General features: G+C 45.2%; 1 protein-coding gene, 1 long non-coding RNA gene and 1 pseudogene across 2 annotated transcripts; 2 read left to right on the plus strand and 1 right to left on the minus strand.

The window, feature by feature from the left end:
• The first annotated feature begins 427 nt into the window (after nt 1–427).
• LOC139351641 (CD276 antigen-like) lies at nt 428–3,027 on the plus strand. Its single transcript, XM_070993624.1, has 4 exons — nt 428–600; nt 1,781–1,836; nt 2,096–2,455; nt 2,576–3,027. The coding sequence occupies exons 1-4, from the start codon at nt 530–532 to the stop codon at nt 2,764–2,766; spliced, it is 678 nt and encodes a 225-aa protein (XP_070849725.1). The 5' UTR covers nt 428–529; the 3' UTR covers nt 2,767–3,027.
• Nucleotides 3,028–5,662: 2,635 nt separating this feature from the next.
• LOC139351553 (protein-glutamine gamma-glutamyltransferase 2-like) lies at nt 5,663–12,552 on the minus strand (annotated as a pseudogene).
• An 8,002-nt stretch (nt 12,553–20,554) lies between these two features.
• Nucleotides 20,555–22,644, plus strand: LOC139351615 (uncharacterized). Its single transcript, XR_011603583.1, has 3 exons — nt 20,555–21,016; nt 21,360–21,717; nt 22,186–22,644. It is a non-coding gene; the product is annotated as an uncharacterized lncRNA (long non-coding RNA).
• Nucleotides 22,645–23,101: the final 457 nt, after the last annotated feature.

Raw genomic sequence — 23,101 nt, forward strand, 5'->3', positions numbered from 1 at the left:
GTGAGTCAGCGGACAGCTGGAGGAGCTGAGCTCAGCTGCTGACACATGAGCAGCAGCAGGAGGAGGAAGAGGAGGAGGAGCTCGTCCTGGATTCGGATTGCTCAGAGGACCTCCTCCTCCTCCTCCTCCTCCTCCTCCTCCTCCTCCTCCTCCTCCTCCTGTGGATTAGGAAGAGCTCCTCTTTTGTCTCAGTTCTTCGTTCTTCGGAGTTTTCATGAGAAGTTCTTGGTGCGTGAGATTCGTTTGTTCTCTGCGTTTCTTGTTACTCTACAAATAAAGTTTCTTATTATTGAATTCAGCCTGTTTGTGTCTGGAATATTCGGGATGTTTTTCAGCTCCTCTGTTGTCATCGTCCACACAGCTTTAATCCAGCCATCCTTCAGGAGGTGAAGCACCTCCCTCTGGCGGAGCTTCAGGGAGGCGACTCAAATGAAAAGAAGAAGCAGCATCGAAGCTGTTTCGTTTCTGCTTTTAGGCGCGACCCGAACAACGGCTGCCAGGAGCCACGAGGAGCGGCGTGCAGGGCGACATGCTGAACATCTGGAAAATGTCCGCAGCTGCATTCTTTCCCGGAGAGAAAGGAGACAAACGGTTCTTCAGGTATGTGGTCGACTGACCGTCAATCATCATGAGTCCAGTGTAAAGATCGTGAGGCTGAGGGTCGATGAGGAGGTGGTCGACCGCCAAAAACTAAAACCACAACAGTCAGTTTTAAAGAACTTGATAGAAATGACCGGATTGGATACAATCGGGCAGCAAAAGAGATCATTTCTTCGTTTAATATGAAACTCAACCATAACTGATCCAAGTGGACCATAAACAAACATTTAGTGATGTGAAACTGAAACTGAAGCCGCTTCATGATTCTGCAACAATAAGCGTTCAGATGTCAGACAGACCTCAGCCGTTACCGGACAGAAAGACGTGTTGAAGTGCGCGTTTGATCCAGACCAGAAGAGCTTTTACAGGAAGTTGGTCGATTCATCACCTGATGAATCACGAGCTTCATCAAGTGATCCGCAGATCCTCCTCAAACCCGATCCACCCAAAAAAACTTCTCTTCATCCTCCTTCTTCTTCGTGAATGCTGCCAGCAGCATGAAGTTGTTGTGCTGTTACTAAATGTGAGCTGAAATCAGCTGTCTTTGTCTGCAGCTGTCCTCTCTGTCCTCTGTGTGCAGAGACATGAACCAGCTGAACAAGTTCAAAACAGGTTTTATGAATCCGCTTCGTTCATAAAAGAAATAAAGAAATACTCCACAGTTCAGCGCAGCTGTGAGGGCTGTGCTGTGGAAACAGGATGCTTGTGCTGTAATGTTCCTACATGTTGGGATAAATGCAGTTTCACGTTGTAAAGACCCAGAGGACAGCATGGGCATCGAGCCAGTATTTATTTATCCAGTATGGATCACACCTGAGTTGACTTGTGGGATCAGTGCGGGCCATCAGGGCACCGCATGCCAGGACGACCGATAAATGAAGGGCACACACAGGCGGCACACCCGGAACAAACAGTGTCTTAACCCGACGAACGAAGGACGCTGATCGCCCTGAAGACGTTTAAAGCTCATGGTATTCACTTTGATTTGTAGAACCACATATACACAGACTGAGCCACTGTCCATGTCCTGCTGTCCCCCAGCAGCCAAGCAACTCAGCAGCTGTTTCCTTACTCTGTTCGACGTCTTCAGGAGAGACAAACGTCTCTTTGTCTTCAGCACTGAGGCCTGGTGTCCGGTCAGGACAACAAATAATAACAAACTCCTCGCTGCCTCTCACAGGAAGAAGACGATCTGCAGCATCCTGCTGATCATCAGCGCCACCTGCTGCGTCTCTGGTCAGTGTCCACTTGTTTGTTTTCCAGCCTTCGTCTTGTGTTAGAAATAAGAGCGAAGTGTTATTGAATGAATCAGTCTGAGTAAAGTAGTTTGAGCAGTTTGAGCATTTGAGCAAACAGTTGATGTTTCTGAGCGTCTGCAGCACTGAGACCATCACCAGAGTGTCCACAGACGCAGCTGGAGACGCAGTTTAAAGGCTCACACGTCAAAGCTGTCGGTCCGTCTCGTCCTCAGTCCTCCTCTCTGTCTCCTCAACAGGAGCATTCGAGGTGAGCGTGACGCAGAGCTCCTATCAGGCCGAGGAGGACCTGAACGTCACGCTGGAATGGAGGTTCACCACCAAACCTGGCAGCTCCTTCAAATACCTTTCTGTCTTATGTCTGCTGTTGACTGAGAGCAAGGCCTCAGCCCTGTATCACCTACATGAAAGTGTTGAGGTCCCGGAGTCTCAGGACAAACAGTTTGCGGGACGAGTCCAGTGTGACAAAGACGCCCTCGTAGACGGACGAATCAGACTTCTGGTGTCCGGACTCAGGACTAATGACTCGGGCCTTTACCTGTGTAAAGTCCACACAGACTATGGGATGGACACTGGCACATGTCAGCTCAATGTCACAGGTAAGCTGGTAGCTGGCAGGTTCCAGGATGATGTTCAGTCGTTCCTCTCTCCGTTCAGTCTGCGGTGTTGTTTTGTTCTCCGTCTCAGTAAAATGTCTCCACTTCATTTCATGTTTCCAGCAGCGGCTGAGAGACCAAGCATGAGACAAGAACCAGAGGGTCTGAGGAGGCCCGTCATCTATGCTGGAATGGGAGTGACCGCAGCAACTGTGCTGGCCCTCTTTGCCAAAGTCTGCTTTGGTTCTTCTTCCTCCAGAGATTGTGACTCACCAGAGAGCTGGTTCAGGGCCTGTACGACGACGCCGGCGTAGGTTCTCACTGTCATGAAGGTGGCTGTCTTTTCAGGTGGCTAACTTCATGCTAACCTCTGCTGCACACCCGACCTGCTCCAGACGAGGTTCTGTGCTCAGGTTTGAGGAAACACATCAAACCCCCCATCAGACGTCGGCTGTCTGCTGTAACATTAAACCTTTTGTGGTTGTCGTGTTCTCATGCCTTCTGTTAAATGCACTGACTTGTTATACTGTTTTTAATTTGTGTAAATGTTGTAAATAAAGCTTTTTTTTGACAGTTATGACTCTTCGCTATGTCAGTCTTCAAATATCAGACAATCAATAAGAAATAAACAATCAACTAGATATATTTGCCTGACATCCATAAAAATGCACAAAAATAAAGTTGCCTTTAGAAGGAAAACATGGCACCGCAGCTGTGTCACTCAAAGCCGCCACGCCCATCAATCTGCAGGACGTCGAGCTTTAGTGTGACTTAAAGGAGAGACTTCTACTGGGATTCACCCACATCCAGCTTTCATCAACTAGGAAATAAACTATAGAGGCCAAACTGTTCTGTTACAAAAACACCAAACTACATGTAACACTTGGAGGCTCCAGATCCAGGCGATGATGTGATAATTAATGAAAAGTCTCTGGGTTTTGGTCTGTGCTTGAAAACTGTCTGTGGAGTTTCTAGTTCCTCTGCTGGACGGGAAAGTCCACGTGTACACACACAGTAAGTTTGAGCAGTGAGCACAGCACCAGCTTACCAGCAGGTGGCGATGTTGCCCTGAAAGTACACATCTGTTTGCACCAGACTCCAGCTCCTTCAGGCTGCGTTTTACTAAAACCAGCAGGCAGCCCGGATATGATAAAGAGCTCCCATCTGAAAGAGGGTTTTACTCTCTGCTTGTGTTCCAAAGTGTGTGGACACGCAAACATGACCCTCCACGTGAAAGCAGAGCAAAGCAGTGACTCACAGTGTCCCCGCTCAGCCCAGAGCTGGATGTGGCTCAGGTGTGCAGATGCTGCCATTTCTCAGGTGGTGAGTGAAAGTCAAAGTTTCTGTGTTGTTGAGCTCTACTGTCCTCCTTCACGCTGATTTAAAATCAGAGTCACGCTGTGCAGAGCTGTGTGGACTGGCAGGGTTTAAATATGTCGTATCGGTTGTTTCTGCACATTTCTGCAGCTGCTACAAGCCTAAGAAGTCTACGCGTTAATACCAGGCCATGAGTGCTCAGATGATGTGCATGTTTGTGCAGTCATAACATCAGAGATCTATTTACAGATTCACCGTAAGAGCTGCTGGCTTTGACTAACAAGTCCGAGCACACTGGAAAACACAATGGGACGACAGCATGAAGACTTGTCCTCGTCCAAGTTCAATAAAAAGTGACAACAACACAAGAAAAACTATACGCTGCAAAAGTCTTCGCTGTATTCATCTCTTCAAATTGTGCGGAATATCCTGTTTTCACTGAAATGCGTGATGTGAGGCGCTCGAGCTGTAAATAAACCACTGAAGTTGTCCGTCGGCGTGTTCAGAATTTCATTGGCTATTTGAAATGTCAGTCATCTTCGAAATCGGCTGGAGGAAGAAGAGAGGGAGGCCCTTCTGTTCAACTCAGGCTGTTATTGGTCGTTTTGTTTGCTAGGCTGCACATTGCAGATTGTGATTGGTCAAGGGGTGTCATTTAAAAATGGCGCCAATCTGTATGTTTCCGGAAGTTGTAGCGGGGAAAATAGAAGAGGAGACCCCTGCCGGCTAATTTGAAAGGAGAAAACATCTTTCTGAGGATAATTGTCATGTTTTGGACTAAATATTTTCACTGCCGTGGATCTTCTGGACCTTTGTGGATGTTACCAGCCCGCTTTTGTCGAGTGTTATGGATCTGTGGATCACTGAGAGACGTTATGGGTGAGTTTTAAAACCAGCTGTTTGTCTGCTGTTGGTCAGGGAGGTCTGGCGTCCTGCACGGTCTCACCAAGTCCAGCAAACATGCGGGTGGTGTGTCACTGCAAGCTGCTATCTGACCATCCAATCAGCCACTGATGACAATTCCTCTTAACTGCAGACATCAGATGGAAACGGAGATGGAGTTCTGTGTGACAGCCACACAGCTGATGGCTAATCTGGGTTTTAAAGATAACTGACAGCAATGATGGCCTAAATATTGTAATGAGGGTGTAGAGCATCAACCAAACTGTGAATTAATCTACCGCTGAAAATAGTCCCAGACAAATCCACCATTTCCTCCCGTTTGTTTGATTAAATGTTTGATTAAAACTTGTTAAACTGCATTTTTGTGAGATGTTTTTAAAGATTTTGTCATCTTTTTGCTTATTTTTTGCTAAAAATATGAAGGTAAGTTGCTATGAAACAGAAAAACCAGTGATCCTTTATTTTGGAGGGTCTGAGAAGAACAATGACGTGAGGCAGTACTTGTTTGAAACACACGTTTATTGAATCTGTGTAAAATCCACCACCAAACAAATCCATACATGTTCTCAGATTGAATATTTCTGCAGGTACAGTCATGATTTCACTGATATGTTTCACATTTTAAAGGGTAAATAAATGTGCACTGTTGATCGCCTTGGTTTCATTTTGGTTTGGAAGTTAATGGTGTTAAAGGTGTTGCCTGTTCTGGTTTCTCTGCAACCCCTGCTGTCTAGAAAATGTCAGAAAACAGTAAAAATATGAATCATAATTTCCCAGAAGCCCAAAGTGACATCAACCAACAATCAAAGGTCTATTGAGTTTACAAACACAGAAATGATTTTGTTCTCAAAGCCGAGGAGCTGAACCCATAAAATGATTGATTGGTATATGATATAAACGATCCATTGATTATTGTAATGTGGAGAATGATCGGTTATTCAGCTTGAGTGAAATACATCCTACACATTGATGTGATAAACCCCAACAGCACAGCACGAATACAGTGAGTCATATAATGAGTATCCTGTTTATTTTAGCCTTCACCAGACTGCCGACGCACAGGGCAAACAGGAAGTGAGAGGACATTTTCAGGGTTTGATGTCAACGGTGCAGCTGCACTTGATGTCCCTGAAGGCGCTGCAGTCCAAGTCGGCCACCAGAGTCTTCAGTCCGGCCCTGTAGGGGACGGTGTTGATGATGAACTTCAGTCTGCTGTTCGGCTGCACCTCCGCCACTTTGCTGATGACACACACAGAAAAATGTGTTGATAAGTGCATTTCTATGTTGCGTGTCACATCAGCCCGAGTGTGCTTGAATCGTTTCCCAAAGCCAATCATTCGTGTCGAACTTAAGTCTGATGTTGGACACCAGCCTTCATAAAGTGTAAGATGCTGGATCGGCCATGCATGCAGACTTCTACCTGGCAGCCGCATACGAACCTTTCCACGTGGTCTAATCTGAAAAGGCCACATCCGATGACAGTCAGAGAGCAGTTTGTCAGTGTCTCGTTGAGTGGGTTCATAAATTCCACCACAATCGACAGAGCACAGAAGTGACGGGCCTCACCCAGAACCTAAAACACACACACATCCGTGGCCCATCATTAATTTGCTGTGCACGACACACAGGTGCGTACTCAGACCTTTGCACAGCCACAGGCTGGTGGCAGAAGTCTCAGTCCAGGTGTGAGCTGTGAAAGTGCTTCTCACCTCATGACACTGAAGTGTTTCTAGCTCCTGGACTGATTGAACCTTAATGCGTTTAGCTGAAATGCTTCATTGCAGTTTTATATATTAAAGATCGGAGGATTCTTCTGACCGTTATGGAGAGGGGAAGGTCCTCCAGAGTGATGTCAAGCTCAGTCTCATAGATGTCATTGTCCTGCTTTTTGTCAAAGGCCACAGCTGAAACCTTAATACTGTCGCAGCCCAGCATGTATTTACCGTAGGCTGAGAATGGGATCTTAACAGGTAGGATCATGTCTGCGGGACACAAAGACGCATGTGACCATGCACTCAGCGAAAGGAGGAGGAATGATTTGGATTCTTTTTTATTTTGTTTTTGAGACTTGAGGAGGAGCTAAAGGAGTTTCTTCAGTGAGCCTTTAACTTCTTCTAGCATCCAAATACAAATAAGATAATACCGTAAAAATGAAATCATAGCGATAACAAGAATACATCCAAATGAAAAGTGTCTTCAGAACACAAAAACTGCTTGTAATGGACGTAATATTGAGTATCAGAGAATAGCTGCAGACCTTGTCCAGGCAGCAGCATCTTCTCTTGGACTACGCTCTGGATGTTGTGTTTTGGTATGCCGTTGTACCTCATGGCCTGCGCATTGACACGGATGGACATTGACCTACTGGCGCCATCTTTGCTGCGCAGCTTCAGCTTCACATTAATGTCCTGACCACTCAACATCGTGGTCTCCTGGTACAGGAAAAGAATGTCAGTGAAAGAAAAGCAGTCCTTCCTGTTCACCTTGGACAAGTCAAGTTTGACCAAGACTGAAATATCTACATTATTATTGGATGGACTGCCATGAAATGTAGATGGGACGTTAATGGGCCCCAGATGATGTATGTTCATAATTTTGGTGATCCCCTGACTTTTCATGTTGCACCATCATGAGGTCATTTGTGTTCAGTGCTAATTCACAAATGTTAGCATGCTAACACTCTAAACTAAAGTTGTTTTATACCTCTTCAAACTTCATTTCCACCTTCAGCGGCTCCTCTCGGCTGTCAGCCTCTTTATCATCCTCTGAGTTCACTCTGTTGAGTGCATGCCTGAAGACTGGCCTCTCCCTTGTACTACCTGTTGGGAGAATACCCATCATTCCCTTGAATCAGGGCGAATCATAGCGTAATAAACAAAACAGAAAAACAACAACAAAAAAATATTGGTATAAGCGATCAGTGTCCGGATGAATTAATCTGTGCGTGCTGTGACACGTGTTGTCTTTTGAGTAGCTGCTCTGGTGTGTTAGATGGTTGCTTTTATTTTCTTGGCAGTTCAGATATTAGTGGTTAGATGTCAAATGCTATTGGTGAAAAGGGATGACAGGAAGTTAGGAATTTTGGCGGTTGCTGACCCTACCCATTGTATTATTATTATTATTATTATTATTATGGTTGTCTTTGATAAGATCGACAGTTAAATTTTGCTGTACCAGGGTACCAAAAACATTATACAATGTTCCGGTGTTCATATTGTTTGAGAAATTATCTTGTTGAACAATGTGATGGTGATCCATCATCATCCTTCAAGAAGGAGCGAGTAACAAACTAGACTATTTGATATTCAGAAGATAGTTATTGAGTGAAGTATTCCTTTAAGGATCTGGTCTTTACCTTCTCTGTGTTTGTAGCAGTTTGTGATATCGTTTCTGCCGCTGTAGCCGACGGTCTTGGTAGAGATGTTCTGACCTACTCTCGTGATGTCAGAGTGCATTTTCTTCTTTGAACCATAAATCATCTGAGAACAGGGACAAAATCAGAAGAGAAATTTGCCATTGAGGAAAGTAATAAAGGAGCTTCTGTGGCATATATACGTTTACATAATTATTCATTCTTCCCTCAATTACAGGAATAACTGTTGGACTCCAAAATCTTGTCATTAAGTGTGAGTTTGTGTAAATGTTACCATTTTACATCTTCACTCCACTAAATGTTGGTATAAAGGTCAATGAAATGAAGTGACAGAGGTACTTTCAAGTCCTGTGGATGGTGGGATCGGTTACATCTGAACAACACTGAGGTGTTGTGCGGCATCGTTATAACACCGTGTAGATGTTAAGGACCGGCACTGACCTTCCACTTGACAATGTCAGTGTTGACCTCAGCAAAGACAAATGCAACGTCGTACTTGAGGTCGACCTCGCCCTGGAGGATGGCTTTGACTGGGGCTGGACCACAGCAGTACACCCCTGGAGCAAGAAAACCAAAGTTTGACTTGGACTTTAACACGTTTTTAGAAGCACTGAGCCACAGATCGAATCCTGAAACGCTCTGTCCTTTTACAAGCGTTATCCCTGTAGTGAGAAGGTGTTTGTGAGTCTGTCACAGTGCGTTTGTTTTGAGTAAACTAAGTTGTGTTCACCTTCGCTCTTTTCCTGTGGCGTGGGATCCAGGACTTGCCAGCCGTCATAGCTGTCTCCTTTCTTGAGGTCTGGTCATTTCATCCATCCCTCCACCCACACATGGAAGTTCCTGCATGACACAGAGAAGTTTCCCGTTCTGTCAGTCCTCTGCACTCTCAAAGGAGGGAGAACCTCTGCGGTTGCAAAGGTCATTATTTAGTCATTAAGTCGTTGCTGCAGTGTTTGACAAAGTGTTAAGAAATAGTTCATAGTGGAGGTGGACCAATTAATCGGCTTGGTCAACCTGTAGTTCATAGTTGTTTTGGGTGGCTCCTAAGGTATTCATGGTCATTACAAGGGTGTGTAGTGTTTTCTAGAACTAAGGGTTTTCTTTGGAAAGGACATCCACTAAATGGCCTTGTCCAGAGTTTGCATTTTAAAAGCAGTAAAATGAATGGATATGTCTCCCAGCATATCGATCTCAGGCATATTGATTCTAATCACATCACAAGGAGCATCTTGTTAATGATTCTAACATTGTGTTTTTGAATTAAAAAGGAACAAAACACAGTAAGAAATCTGGCTGTTTGCTTGTCTTACCAGATACTGTCTGGGCTCTCTGAGGCTCGCAACCCGAAGTCGTCATAATACTCATCAATAGTGAGGTTGTAGTTTGTGTCATGAGCTGACTGGAAGTTTGTGACAACGCGGCATGGGATACCCAGGAAGCGCATCACTGGAACCATAAAAAATACACAGAGGCAAATACTCATGCATAGAAGGTGATGATGAGTCCTGCAATATTTGATACCAACACTGTGATGCACATGAACAACACAGTACAGTACCTGTACACATGACACCAGCAAACACCCAGCACTGTCCGTACTTGACTGGGTGGCAGTTTTTTTGATACCAGCGCTGAAGGATGCTAACGCTGCTGGCCCAGTGCGTGGGCTTCACTCCGCCACTGTAGTCATCATGCCAGCGTCCCTCTAACACACCTCGGTCACCGTTGCAGTTGATCTGGACATTAGAAATAGCAAAGCCAGAACTGAAGAGTACTCCACTAGACAGACGTGTTTGAATAAGCACTGCATTCAAAACAGGACTACGGTAAACGCATGTTGTTTTCTGCGTCACACTCATGTTAAAACAAACTCTGGTCCTACCATGGCGCTGACCACACGGCTAACGTAGATGGGGTTACAGCGAGCCGAGACGTCCTCAGCCGGGTCTTTCAGGTATTTTGGGTTGATCTTCTTCAGACAAATGTCCACCATTTCCTCTTCAAACTGGGTAGAAAGACAAAAGTTAGAACTTAAATGTATAATCACCAGGGAGCAAAACCAAGTTTAAGTTTATTTCCAGATCCCAGAATGGGCATGAACTCCTTTCCTAAAAAGACTAAAGCCCTTGTGCACGATTTTTCTAATGTGATACTTAATGATGTGCGTTAGTTTGAAATACATTGAATGTTCCTCACGGACAGGAACTTAACAGGATTAACACGGGAGCTGGAGATCATTATCAGGGAATGTTTTTCTCATTTCTGAGAGCAAGCTCAACCAGCCCTCTGAAGCAATGCTGCACACATGACGCAGTCGTAGTGTGAAGTTCAAAGCAGCCTGTCAGCACTCCAACGCTCACCTGTCCAAACACCCAGGTGGTTGGGCGGGGGTAGCTTGACGTCCCGTAGTAGATAACTCCCTCCTCGTTAATCACATATTCTTGCCTTTCCCTCTCATCAGGCAGGTACACCCAGTCATCTACAAACAAACAAACACACACAAGCATTAATGCTAAGATTTTGGAACCAGTCCTACACTGGTCCCCGGTCTGGTCTCAGTGGACTCATCACAGCTGCAGTAACGCTACCTGAACACCAGGGCTTGAAGAGCACCACCAGAGTTCCCAGAGTGGCTCTTTTACTCATGGTACTTGCAGACAGGGAGTACCTGCCCACAGGAGCGTCAGCTGGCGGCGTCACAGACAGCGTCACTTTCCCCCACTGCAGGTTTGCGCTCTTGTCAATGCTGTACTTCCATATCACCTTGGTGTCACTGGCGTATATGGGGGACGGGTTACCAAACTCAGACCGGGTGCCATGCTTTTCTGACGGAGCAGGACCTGGTAAAGAAAGTGGGTGGGGTTAGAGTGGAGGTGGATAAACTTTCTGTCCATTCTTAACCATCTGTTTGCAGACACTTCAGCTCATTAAGAGACCTCCATCCTCAGACTGAGAAAAAAATTCGTCTGCATCCATTTTAGCCGAACGTAGAACAGTGACATCAGTTAAAACAGTAGAATCAAAGCTATGAAAAGGTTTGTGATTAATTTTTCATTGTGTTAAATTTTATCGTTCAGCCAATCATCATTTACTCTTAACAGCACATTCTGACAGAATAACAGCAGAGAAAAAAATCATTAGCCTGTTAAAATAGTTGCAAACCACTATAACTATGAATGAGTGATGGTCTACCCGTCTCCACGGCGAGGGTGAGTGGGTCATATTCCCTGAAAGGCTGTCCCATTTCCAGAGTCAGCAGGAAGGACTGGCCCCGCCTCACAACCAGCTGCTTTGATGTGATTTCGATGGTGCGATGGGCGCTGTTGTTAGCCTGACAGTGGAAGTCCACATTCTTTATCACTGCAGGAGAAAAATGAAAGAAAAAAGATGAACTTTTCTGAGCAGTCGCACCAGTTTCAGCCCTGATTTCTTTAGCAAAAAGAGGCGAAGCCTGATGCAGAAAAGTCTGCAAAGCTCTGTCAAGTTTTTAGCTTGGCAGAGCTGCAACAAATTAACTCATCAGTCCATCAAAAGAAAAAGAATAGCTACTGTTTTGATAATTGATTGAAGTCCTTTTCTTCAGGATTTTGGTGGTTGGACAGTTAAAGGACACCAATCAGGGAGATTTTCGTAAGAAAATTAACTTTAAACTATCAAATGAATCACATGAAAAAAATGCCCTTCACAACTTCCCGGAGCCAAAGATGACCGAAGATATTCAGCTCACATTAATGTATGACAAGGAGAAACAGCACGTCGTCTCTTTTAGCTTTAAAGAATAACTCGAAAGATCACTTGAGTATTACAGTGGTTTTTGACTGATGGTTTCAGCTCAGGTATCCATTTTAACGATGCTAATCATCTGAATGCCTGTCTTTCTCCACACTGTGACATTCAGTAATCATCTCTGCTCTCAATATATGGTGGTGGACTTAATGGACAATTTAACTGATTTGTATAGACCTCTGAAATACCTGATCCTTGCCTGATCATATTTGTCAAACTTTTAATCTAAATTTAAGATGCCACTGTGATAAAATATGACAGTTTTTTAATTTAAGATAATCATATTGCTGTTCTTCTGCCAAGTACTGCGAGTTCAAGTCATGCAGTGGATTGAAAATCAACATTTCTTAATTTTTAGAGTAAAGTTCAGACACCATTTATTTCAAACGTGGATGCTACTGAAATCTAATCTTAAGTTTTTTCTAACTTAGTTACTGATGATTATCTGTGTAATGTCATTATTCTACTGGCACACTTTAGCTTCCATATTTTCACCTCCACAACAGACAAAAGGTGATGAAGTAAAAACAGTCATGTTTAAGTTCAGTCCTGCAGACGTGAACGTGACATTCATCAGTTTTGATGAATACTAATCCTCCCAGCTGATACTCACTCTTTGCCATCCTGTCGGTGTTCGCAGCCGTCGCTCCTCTGCAGCAGCTTTGAGGAGCAGCCTCCTGCCTCTTAAAGGCTCAGCGACGGAGCGTCTTCACTTGCTTCATCTGATAAAATTCCTGCTGGTAAGATAAGCTAAATATAAGATAAAGGAGCATTTAAGACCGTTCAGAATAGGCAGGTTGTTTGATTGGGTGGGGTTACTTTTTGGTTACATCTCATGGTCACGCCTATAAACTCAGGAGGGGTTTTTTTAGAAAGGGACAGTTTCACAACAAGATCTTATCCGACACCTTCTCGTGCCTGAATGACTGGATGTGCGAAATGTTCTTCCTCATCAGCTTCATTGATTTCTGTAAATATCTGCTTGTTGTGAATCTGGGGCAGCTGTATTCAATTCAATATTCCTTTATTCGTCCCGCGAGGGCACGAGCTAGTAGAGCAGTCAGCTGCCAATCAGGAGGTTGGTGGTTCGATCCCTTCTTGGGCAAGATACTGAACCCCTGACCTGCCTCCCTGTACGTCGCTGCCAAATGACTAATTGTGATTGAATCTGATGCAGCAACACGTTTCAGACTGGGGAATGTTTGGATCGTTCCACAGGTAAACAGGCTCATCGGTAACAGGTGAGAGGATCATGATTGGATATGAAAGGGGCGTCCTGGAAAGGCTCAGTCGATCACAGAGGATGGAGCGAAGTTCACCACTTTGTGAACACATGACTGGATGGAGATGAACACATGAGCTCAGGGACACTTCAGGAAAGTACTGTGATGATTGAATTCTGGTTTTGTACAAAGTCCTCATGTTTTTGGTGTTCTCTGGTTGGACTCGCTCCTTTGCTCTTGTCATAATTCCTGCAGCCACTTGAGGTGAACATGAACATAGATCTGGGTTATAATGACCTGCGTGCAGAAACTATACAGCCATTTCTGTGGTGAGGAAGGGCGGATTATATCACGTGAATTGTTTTTTCTGCAGACGCCATCAGACTCATGGATCACTAACAAGCATGAGCAGCATTCACTGATGCCAGCAAAGCTGTGGTGAAGTCAGCTGTCCACAAACCACATGCAGGTTTATGTAGTTTATTCTGAAACAATGTTTGAGAGCAAATCCACATTCAAAGAAAAGCGCCACTTCCCATGTACGCATGAGTCCATTCACCAGGATCAAATCACTGTGACATCATAATGTGCAGAAGCTCTTTTCTGTCTGTTACTCAGCTGATCCTTTCATTTCTCACTGGTTTAACGCACCTCAAGTGTCAGCACAGTGTCGCTCTGTGTTCAGATTTGTAATTACGCTACAATATTTCCTTTTCTTAATAGTTCATCCTGTTGTCACTGGGCTGTAAAGTTCATTTCAGACGCAGCGTGACGCTTAATCGATAGAGCCGAACACATCAGGACGTTCATCAGCGCCCACGAGGCCATGCGGCCTCACCTGATGATGATATGAGCAGGTGGCTTCAGGTGAGATCAGGGCGAGTGTCACAAACATGTTAATGCGCTCATTTATTTGCTGCATTTTACTCTTCATGCGTGAAAGTGGCATACATGATATTACGGGATGTCTCTGAATATATTTACGGATTGCCTCAGTATTTTTACATTTCAAATGTATTTGAAACTGAAAATCTAAACATAGGTATAAATAATATAAACTTAAACTCTTTTTAAGTTCTTAACTGTTGACAAAATAATTCAAACATCAGCATTCAGACACTGAAACGTGTGTAACTGCCAACTGCGCAGTCGCTGCTGCCACCTGGTGGTGTGACTATAGAACTACAATGTCCTCATACGTGACTGAAATGAGACCGTGGCACCTTTGACTCACACAGAACTGCACGTTTAAAGGCTGAAACAGAGGAACACGTTAGACAGGTGTCCATGTGGACGGCACAGAGGACAACATGATCAGACAGGCAGAGCTTTAATTCAGAACAGCGTTCAAACTCATTGATCGTAACATCACCAATGGCTGAAGTATTCAGATCCTTCACTTCAGGAGAAGTACTTATAGCACATTGCGCAAATACTCAACAAGTCCTGCATTCAAACCCTAAGTACAAATGTCAGTATGATCAGCAAAATGTACTTAAGGTTACTGTGTCAGTAAAGTGTTCCTGTCAGTGTGTTTCTATCTGCTGTTTGTGCATTCATGTGTTTGCTGCATTGGACACTAGATGGCGCTGTGAGGTCTCCAGTAAACAGCCCTTCATGGACTGGACTCTGGGGGACGGTCTTCAGATATACTCTGTATACAGAGTGGATCCGTGGAGGATAGATGATTCCAGCCTGGAGGATTTGACACAGATTAACACTGAATGTGATATTTGTGGTTCGTAAAGAATGTGAGGACCAACAGAAACATCCAGAAACACAGGAAGTTTAACTTTGATCCTGTCATGTCGGACGGAGATGGAGAAGAAAGCCAGAAAACAGGTGAAGTTCAGATTTCCCCCTTTAGACAGTAATTTTCTTTTCTGTACAAGATGTTTGATGACTGAAGCTCGAGTTGACTTTGACGGCTGTCTAACGGACGTGTAAAGATCAAATCGGTACTTATAGCCAGATCTGATGTGAGTGGCCCACAGGTGGTGTTCAGGTGGCCAGATGTGGACCTTACAGGACCAGACACTGTAGTGACACAGCCTGTCCTCTTTAACCTGACAGGTCTCTGACCAAAGGATTTCAGGTCCACGTCTGGAGGATCCACAAGGAGAACCCACAGACAGAACATTGGCTTCACAATGACGCAGAGATGAGTCCCGATGACAGAGGAGACGCACTAAAAGAAAGTGACATTAAGACAGAGGAGGTTTACGTAGAAGAAGATCTGTGGCCGTCAGCATTTCATGCATCGTTTCAGTCTAAAAAGAAAGCGACTGAACCTTGTGAGAAATCCATCTCCAGTACAGAAGATGTCCTGATCCAGTCCGACACCTGAGAGCGATCAGTGCTGTGAGCTCGTTCTGTCTGACAGGATCCACCAGCACCGAATCAGCTCACACTCAGCTGTGGCTTCGTTTCTGTCCATCAGTCTGAGCGTTACAGCCCGCCAGCGTCCTCCAACACAGGAAGCAGTTCAGTCTTCAGGCCTCCATCTGGTGGGTTTCTCTGCAGAGCAGCAGGGGGCAGCAGAGGCTGAAGAGGCCTGAAACCTTTCATCAACGTGCCGCCGCACACAGCGCTTCTGGCTCCTCCTGTTTCCCTTCAGGTGTTGTGGAGTGAAGTCCAGCGACGGGCAGCCAGTCCAGCTGCCGCCGCCACTGCCAGTCCCAGTCCAGCATAGAGGCCAGCTCTTCCTCGGCTCGCTGGCTCTGGTTCTGGTCTCACAGGAAGGGGCTCAGCGGTTGCTGTGAAGAACATGAAGAGTGATTAAAGTGAGGAAATCTACTGAACACAACGAAGGCTGTGACTGACAGCTGAGGAGGACAGAAAAGGTACAAACAGTTTTAAATAAAGTCACTTCGACATATACAGGAAGTGTGAGCTGAGGTGACAGATTTCAGGCTCTGGAGGCAGCAGACAGCAGCCAAACTTCCACATACGAGCAGATATGAGGGCCAACCTTGAGGCGGCTTCGCAGCGACGTGGAGAGAGAACTCCTGGACCTTCTTCACGGATCCAGTGACCATCCTGCAGAGGTACCGGCCCGAGTCGGCGGTCCGGACTCTGATCAGCTGAAGTCTGACGCGTCCTCTCCTCAGAGCGTCTTTGTCGCACTGCACCCGTCCTGCAAACTGCTCGTGCTGAGGCCACTCGGCACCGTGGTCCAGGTGGTAAAACACCTTCAGCTCAGGTAACACAAACAGACAGTGGATCTTCAGCGAGGGGATGGAAATGTTGGCTTTGGAGGAGAAGCGCCATCCCACCGTCACGTTGTTGCTCTCCTCCGCCTGATAGTTCAGACCCACGTTAAGAGGCTCAAACATTCCTGAGAGGAGAAACAAACAAAAGCAGCTTTAAAATGCGGCAGTCGGTTTGTTGAGCCTCTGCGCTGTGGGTGTGACGGTCAGGTGGTTTAACTGTGACCTCACAGACTAATGCAAGATTCAGTGAAAGGTGTGAACAGGAAGTGATGCATGCAGCCATGCCTCCTCCAGGTCGCTTCGTCTTTGTCTCTTTATTCAGTATTCGGTCTGCCTCTGTTTGCTTTAACGTGGCCTCGTGCACGCTGATGCTGACCAGTGCACAGACTTCCTGTGAGCAGAGATAAATATCCACCGACACGTGTTCTGTCAGACACCGTAACATGGACGTTTATGCCAGAAGAAGACCTCTGACTCAAATGTGTGGCATCTCACCTGGTGCACAACACGACAGTGTCACAGTAACCACCAGCAAGAGAAGCGAAGCCGTCCAGCCTGTCATTGCTCAGCGGACGTCCTGAAGGTGGGACACATTGGACATGCCTCAGTTAACCAATCAAACACACGAATCGGTTTGTTTTCAGGAGGCAAACAGGGACAGAAGCCAGACGAGAGGATGCAGGAGGAGGACACAGTGTTAGGAGACGTCTCTGTCTCATCCTATCGCATCGTATCTTCTTATATTTCAATTAGCTGCTACTGGTGATCAGAAGAAAAAGGATATTCTCTAAATATTTCTATAAATATATGAAACTGTGGCGGAGGTCAAATAGGAAAATCCTCCTGTAGAAGTACTGAACATTAAAACAATCATTCCATCATTGTTTCACTTTATTTTTAACATGTTCATCTTCACAAACACTGAAAAGGTGCTTTGCAGTCAGCAGGGGGCAGCAGACTACCCGTGAAGCTTGTTGGGAAACAAGCACGTGACGAACGAGAACAGCCAAACGGACTTCGCTGTTCAGTAAGCGCTGAGTTCAGTCAAAGTGAGAGTGATGAGGACATCACCCCACAGAGACCCAGTCTATTCATTTGTGTCCTCTGTGGACACATTGGTTTTTCCTCATGTTTTCTGATACGTGGTTTTGGTCTATATCTTTTGACTCATTTGAGGTCCCTCAGGAGTCTGGTGTGCTCACTGGAGGACATCCTGGCCTTTCCAGTCACATGTGTTTTGGTGGGATGAGGGAACTTTGTTTTCATGCTGAGACAAAACACAAACGCCAGGAAACGATAAGTGAAATGTTGTGAAGTTATTGTTTGTTTTTAACTATGGTAAACATATATTTCTTGTTCATGAACATGTCAGGAATCTTAACTTTGGAGTCAGCGTTCAGTTAAACTTTTTCAGGTAAAATAATAGCAATGTTATGAATGTTTAATAATGTCAATTTGTTCAGCAGGTCAACAAAAGATACGGACCAAATGTTCACTTTCACTTAAATGAATGGACTGACACTCTTTTTTCTGTCAGCCTCTTGTGATTTCGTTGTGTTTCGGTAAAATCGTTCTGTTTGTCCACTACAGTGGACATGCTGTCTAAATCTAAAAGAAAAATATCTTTATAAAATTCTAAAATGTGAGTTGGTGTTTTAGCTCCAAAGATGCAGAAAATCACAAAAATAAATAAATTAATACGCTGAAAGATATTTTTTTCCCTTGGTCCTCTGGAGGTTAAGATAAGATAAGATTTATTGATCCCACAGCTCCACCTGAGAGGCTGCTGCCGTGACGGCGGATGCAGAACGTGACCGATGGGCGCGCGTGGATTAAGTCTGGGCGGGCCTGATCACCACTTCGCCAAAATTGATAAGGTGTGTGTGTGTGTGTGTGTGTGTGTGTGTGTGTGTGTGTGTGTGTGTGTGTGTGTGTGTGCGTGCACGCGCGCTAACGCGCTTATTGCGCGCGCGCGCACACACACTGAAGCCACCACACATCAAGTATTTGACCAATCACGTGCGGCTTGAACGGGAAAAAAGTCGAGAAAAATACGAAAACAAAACAAAACAAAAAAGCCCAAAGCGGCTCGCGCTCTGGCTCCAATCGTTCACTTCAAACCGACACACCGACACATCACTATGTGTTACACTAGAAAGTGTTCAGCTCCTAGCTAATAGGGGGTTTGGGGCTTAATCCCCGATTATTATTATTATCATGATTATTATTATTAAACTGGGCTGTTAAACATGCAGTTCAAATGGAGTTTGAAGGAAGAGAAATCGTCTGACATGAACGAAGTGGATGGCTGGAGTGGAGGAAACACGTGTGAACGCAGTTTATGCACCTTTACTGTTAATGAAAAAAAAAAGAGTTCATGCATGCACCTCCATGCCTTGAAAAATGAATTCAGTCCACGGTGCTCTTCTGTCGGCTGGGAGCCGATGGAGCGGTCTGTGCTCCTCTTTACAGCCTTAACAGAACAACCTGGACATGATTCATAACACAGTGCTTTCATAACCTGACAGCGGATCTGTGGAAAGGTGGCGCTGGGTGGAGAGACACCGAGCGCCGAATTCAAACGGCTGGTGTGGAAGCTGGTGTGGAAGCTGGTGTGGAAGCTGCAGGCAGGGTGCTGACAGAGATCCGTGTCTCACTCAAAAAAGCGCGGACGGTCTTATTTCACACTTTGTGTGTGTGTGGCAGCACGAGAGACCCAAACAAGTGAGTTTTTCATAATATGAGACATAACTATGAAAATCGTTTTATTTATTTATTTTTTTTAATTTGAATTTCTGACTGGGCGGGCAAGCTGTCAATCTGGGCGGGCGTATGCCCACCCGTAGCTGCCGTCCAATCAAAGTCACGTGCTTCGTGAGAGCTGCGGGGATTTTTCACGCCGTCGAACATGCACGAGGTTTCCCGAACACTTAAAGAGCGGCTGTACTTCGGATCCGGAAAGGCGACATGCAAACTGTCCTCTAACGCTGATGTCTGCACGTCTCGTGTAAAGTAATAATAATTTAAAAAAAAGTTTTACTTTCATTCAGGAGCTGCGGCTCAGAGTGATTTAAAAGAAAGAAAGAAAGCACACGCAGTGGAGCTTTACACCAAAGAGAAACAATGGACATAAAAACAGAGAAAAACCAATGAAATAAGCTGGAGATGAGTTTGGAAACAGAATTAAAGAAATGCACAAAACCACAGTGAAATGTTAAAATCTGGATAAAACAGAGGATAAAGTGTTGCTGCCTGCTGTTTCTGCACGGCTGGATGCTTTGAACAGGCGTTCACCGCCGCCTCACAGCGTCTCATGGATGTCCTCTCACTCTGAGTCTTGTCTCCAAAGACTGTGGGACAAAAATCATTCAATGAAGCGCAGCTGAAGTCATGACTGAGAGTGAGCGCAGCTGAGCCTAAAGCTTCAGGTGAGTTCTTGTCTTAAAGTCTTTAAACCGCACGACTAAGAAGAAAAGCAGCAGAGCTCCTGATGAAACACACGCACGAACCTTTCAGCCTGTCCGGCGCCTTCAGTCCGTCCTGATGAAGATCCGCTGCCCTGATGAAGAGTCAAGTCCGCTGCTCCGGAGGCGCCGCGCCGCGGCTGTCCAAGCTTTTATACTCTCCTCTGTAAGATGAAAAAAGGCGTTTACCGCCCCCTCGCCCCATATATGGACTTGCACGCGCCATATATGGATTTGTACGTCGTGACGTGTGTTTCCATATATGGCGACCTACGCCGTATTTGGAGATACACGTCACGTCACAACGTGTACATGGAGACTTGCGGGAAGCTCCTCAGTAGTACTGAGTACTGAGTCAGTACTGTTGGTGTCGTCAGGACCTGATGCTGATTGTCTCCCATCATGCACTGCGGTGGACAGACGGGGTTTGATAAACAGCGCAAGAGGACACGACCTCTGATTCGTCCAGATGCGTCGTCCCGCAGAGAGGAGGACGAAAGAGGAAGAGAAGCACATTTTTTTTTAACTGTAAATACTGTTCATATACTTACTTGTACTGTATTTATTATCTTATTATAATGTTATATAAAATGTGTTATACATTATATTACATATTATATAACTATATATTTAGTTTTACTTAGTTAAATTTTTATTTTTAGTCCTGTTTATATTTTTTGTTACTGTTTTCTAAATGATTGTGTAATAATCTGTGTTTGTTTGTATGTTTAATTGCGACTGCAACAAAATCATTTCCCAAATAGGATAAAAAAAGGGATAAAAAAAAAAAAGCTGTCTCCGCCCATCATCCAGCAAGATTCTTTTCTTTCGAAATAAAAGGCCAGTTTTAGCAGACTCCTGATCGTGCACCAGGTCGAAACTGAGAAGACAGAAACCATTTGACTCCTTAGGTTACTCACCCAATGGCTGATTTAGATTTAGAAAATCTAAATCTAAATCCGCGTTGAGCAGCGCGCCGCTACCGTGTTTATTTTATTTTATTTTATTTTATTTTTTCGTAGGATGGTGAAGGCGCGGGCCGCCCTCCCCCGCCTCATTGCAGCAGGTCGTTCCAGCAGCTCGTCGCGTCGCCCGCTGTTTGCGCGTGTGACGCGCCGCTCAGACGCCACCGCGCTGCGCTTTGATTTGATCTTCGATGTTTGTTGTGGTCCGTGTGAGGACTGAACGGTGACCTCCTGTTTGTGACCCCTGACCTGTCTCCTCACACAGGGACCAGATGATGTGCGAGGTCCTGCTGCTCCTCAGCGCCACCTGCTGCGTCTGCGGTGAGTCTACACCTTCAGTTCATTTCACCTGAACACGTTAAAAACAGTGACAGCCTCCAGGCGTCCATCTCTAAATGTTTCCTTCAGGAACAGCAGGAAGATCCTCGATCTTCACTCGTTGTTTGGATCGTATTTATTGTTGCTGTCTTGACTTTTTTATTCTCTCGTTTCTTCTTTGTTTTCCAGCTTTGTCAGAATATTAGACTGAATGTTTGTTTTGTGTTTTAAGCTCACTGGTTCACCAGAGTGTCCACAGACGCAGCTGGAGACGCAGTTTAAAGGCTCACACGTCAAAGCTGTCGGTCCGTCTCGTCCTCAGTCCTCCTCTCTGTCTCCTCAACAGGAGCATTCGAGGTGAGCGTGACGCAGAGCTCCTATCAGGCCGAGGAGGACCTGAACGTCACGCTGGAGTGGAGGTTCACCACCAAACCTGGCAGCTCCTTCAAATACCTTTCTGTCTTATGTCTGCTGTTGACTGAGAGCAAGGCCTCAGCCCTGTATCACCTGGTTGAGGGTGTAGGTCCCGGAGGCTCAGGACGAACAGTTTGCAGGACGTGTCCAGTGCGACAAAGATGCCCTCAAAGACGGACGAATCAGACTTCTGGTGTCCGGACTCAGGACTGATGACTCGGGCCTTTACCTGTGTAAAGTCCACACAGACTATGGGATGGACACTGGCACATGTCAGCTCAATGTCACAGGTAAGCTGATGCAGGTGACTTACCGGGTCTAAGGATCTTAGTTTAGCATGTTAGCATGCTAACATTTGATAACTAGCACAGAGGATCACCAAAGTTCAGATTCGTCCTGAGGGGGGCGTGGATGTTTGTCCTGAACGTGATGGATTCGTGCTGAGACATTTCAGTCCAGACCGAAGTCATGGACAGACGCTTCCATCCGCAGAGTCGTGCTGCTAGTGTGGCTAAAACTGTCCTGTCCTGTCCAATTACTGACCAACAGTCCAAAACACCTGGAGAAGAGTGCTGATGTCACCAGGTGTGTGAGGCCTGTGGTTGGTGGACAGAGAGTGCAGGACAGGCTGTGTCCTCTGTGCTTCAGACAGGAGAGGGATGAAGGGGAGACAGTTGGCAGGTTCTGGGATGATGTTCAGTCTGTCCTCTGTCTCAGTCAACTTCAATCACCCACATGTTATTTCGTGTCCTTTCCAGCGGCTGCTGTTGAATCCGAGTCTCAGAGACCAGTAGTGAGACCAGAACCAGAACCAGAACCAGCGGGTCGGGGGGGCCCAGCCTCTATGCCGGACTGGGACTGTCAGCAGTTGCTCTGCTGGCCGTCTGTGCCGACGTCTGCCATCAATCTTTTCATTCTCAAGTAACCTGCAAATTATCTGTAAATAATCTGTAAATAATCTGTAAATAATCTGTAAATAATCTGTAAATTATCTGTAACTAATCTGTAAATAATCTGCAATAATCTGTGCAATCCATCCTGTACATAACAGTCTGCAAATACAATTTATAATTTAAGATAATGTCTGTTTTCATTACACTTTTTTGTATATACTTGTTGTTTTTACTCTATCTTTCTATCTAATCTATCTTTTACTGATGCTGCTGTAAATTTGAATTTCCCCTTGTGGGACTAATAAAGGTATATTGAATTGAATTGAATTGAATTGAATTGAATTGAATTGAATTGAATTGAATTGAATTGAACGACCCAGCAGGACAGATGGACTCTGTCTGCAGGTGTCCATCCGTCTGTCTGTCTGTCCTCAGTGTTCTGAATCAAAGTTACGGCAGCAGAAATAACTGTCGGTGTTTGCAGATCTGCCTCGTTTCACGTCACAGTCGGTATGAAAGCTGTGCCTGGACTCACTGATGGTAATCTTTGGCCTTCTGATGGACTTGGCTGCGCCGCGCTGACTCTTCCTCATGTTCCTCTTGTAAATAAATCCCTCTTTATGTGAGAAGTAGTTCAGACTCTTCAGTGAAGCTCTCAAGAACTAAAAGAGTTCAACAGCAATAAAGATGATGAGAAACTTTATTAGCACTGAAAACATTTACAGACTGAGTTTTGTGTTTCTCCTGCATCACTTTCCGAAAAACTACAGAACAGCATGAA

Source organism: Chaetodon trifascialis, chromosome 23 (genome assembly GCF_039877785.1).
Source record: "Chaetodon trifascialis isolate fChaTrf1 chromosome 23, fChaTrf1.hap1, whole genome shotgun sequence".
Taxonomy (NCBI): Eukaryota; Metazoa; Chordata; class Actinopteri; order Chaetodontiformes; family Chaetodontidae; genus Chaetodon; species Chaetodon trifascialis.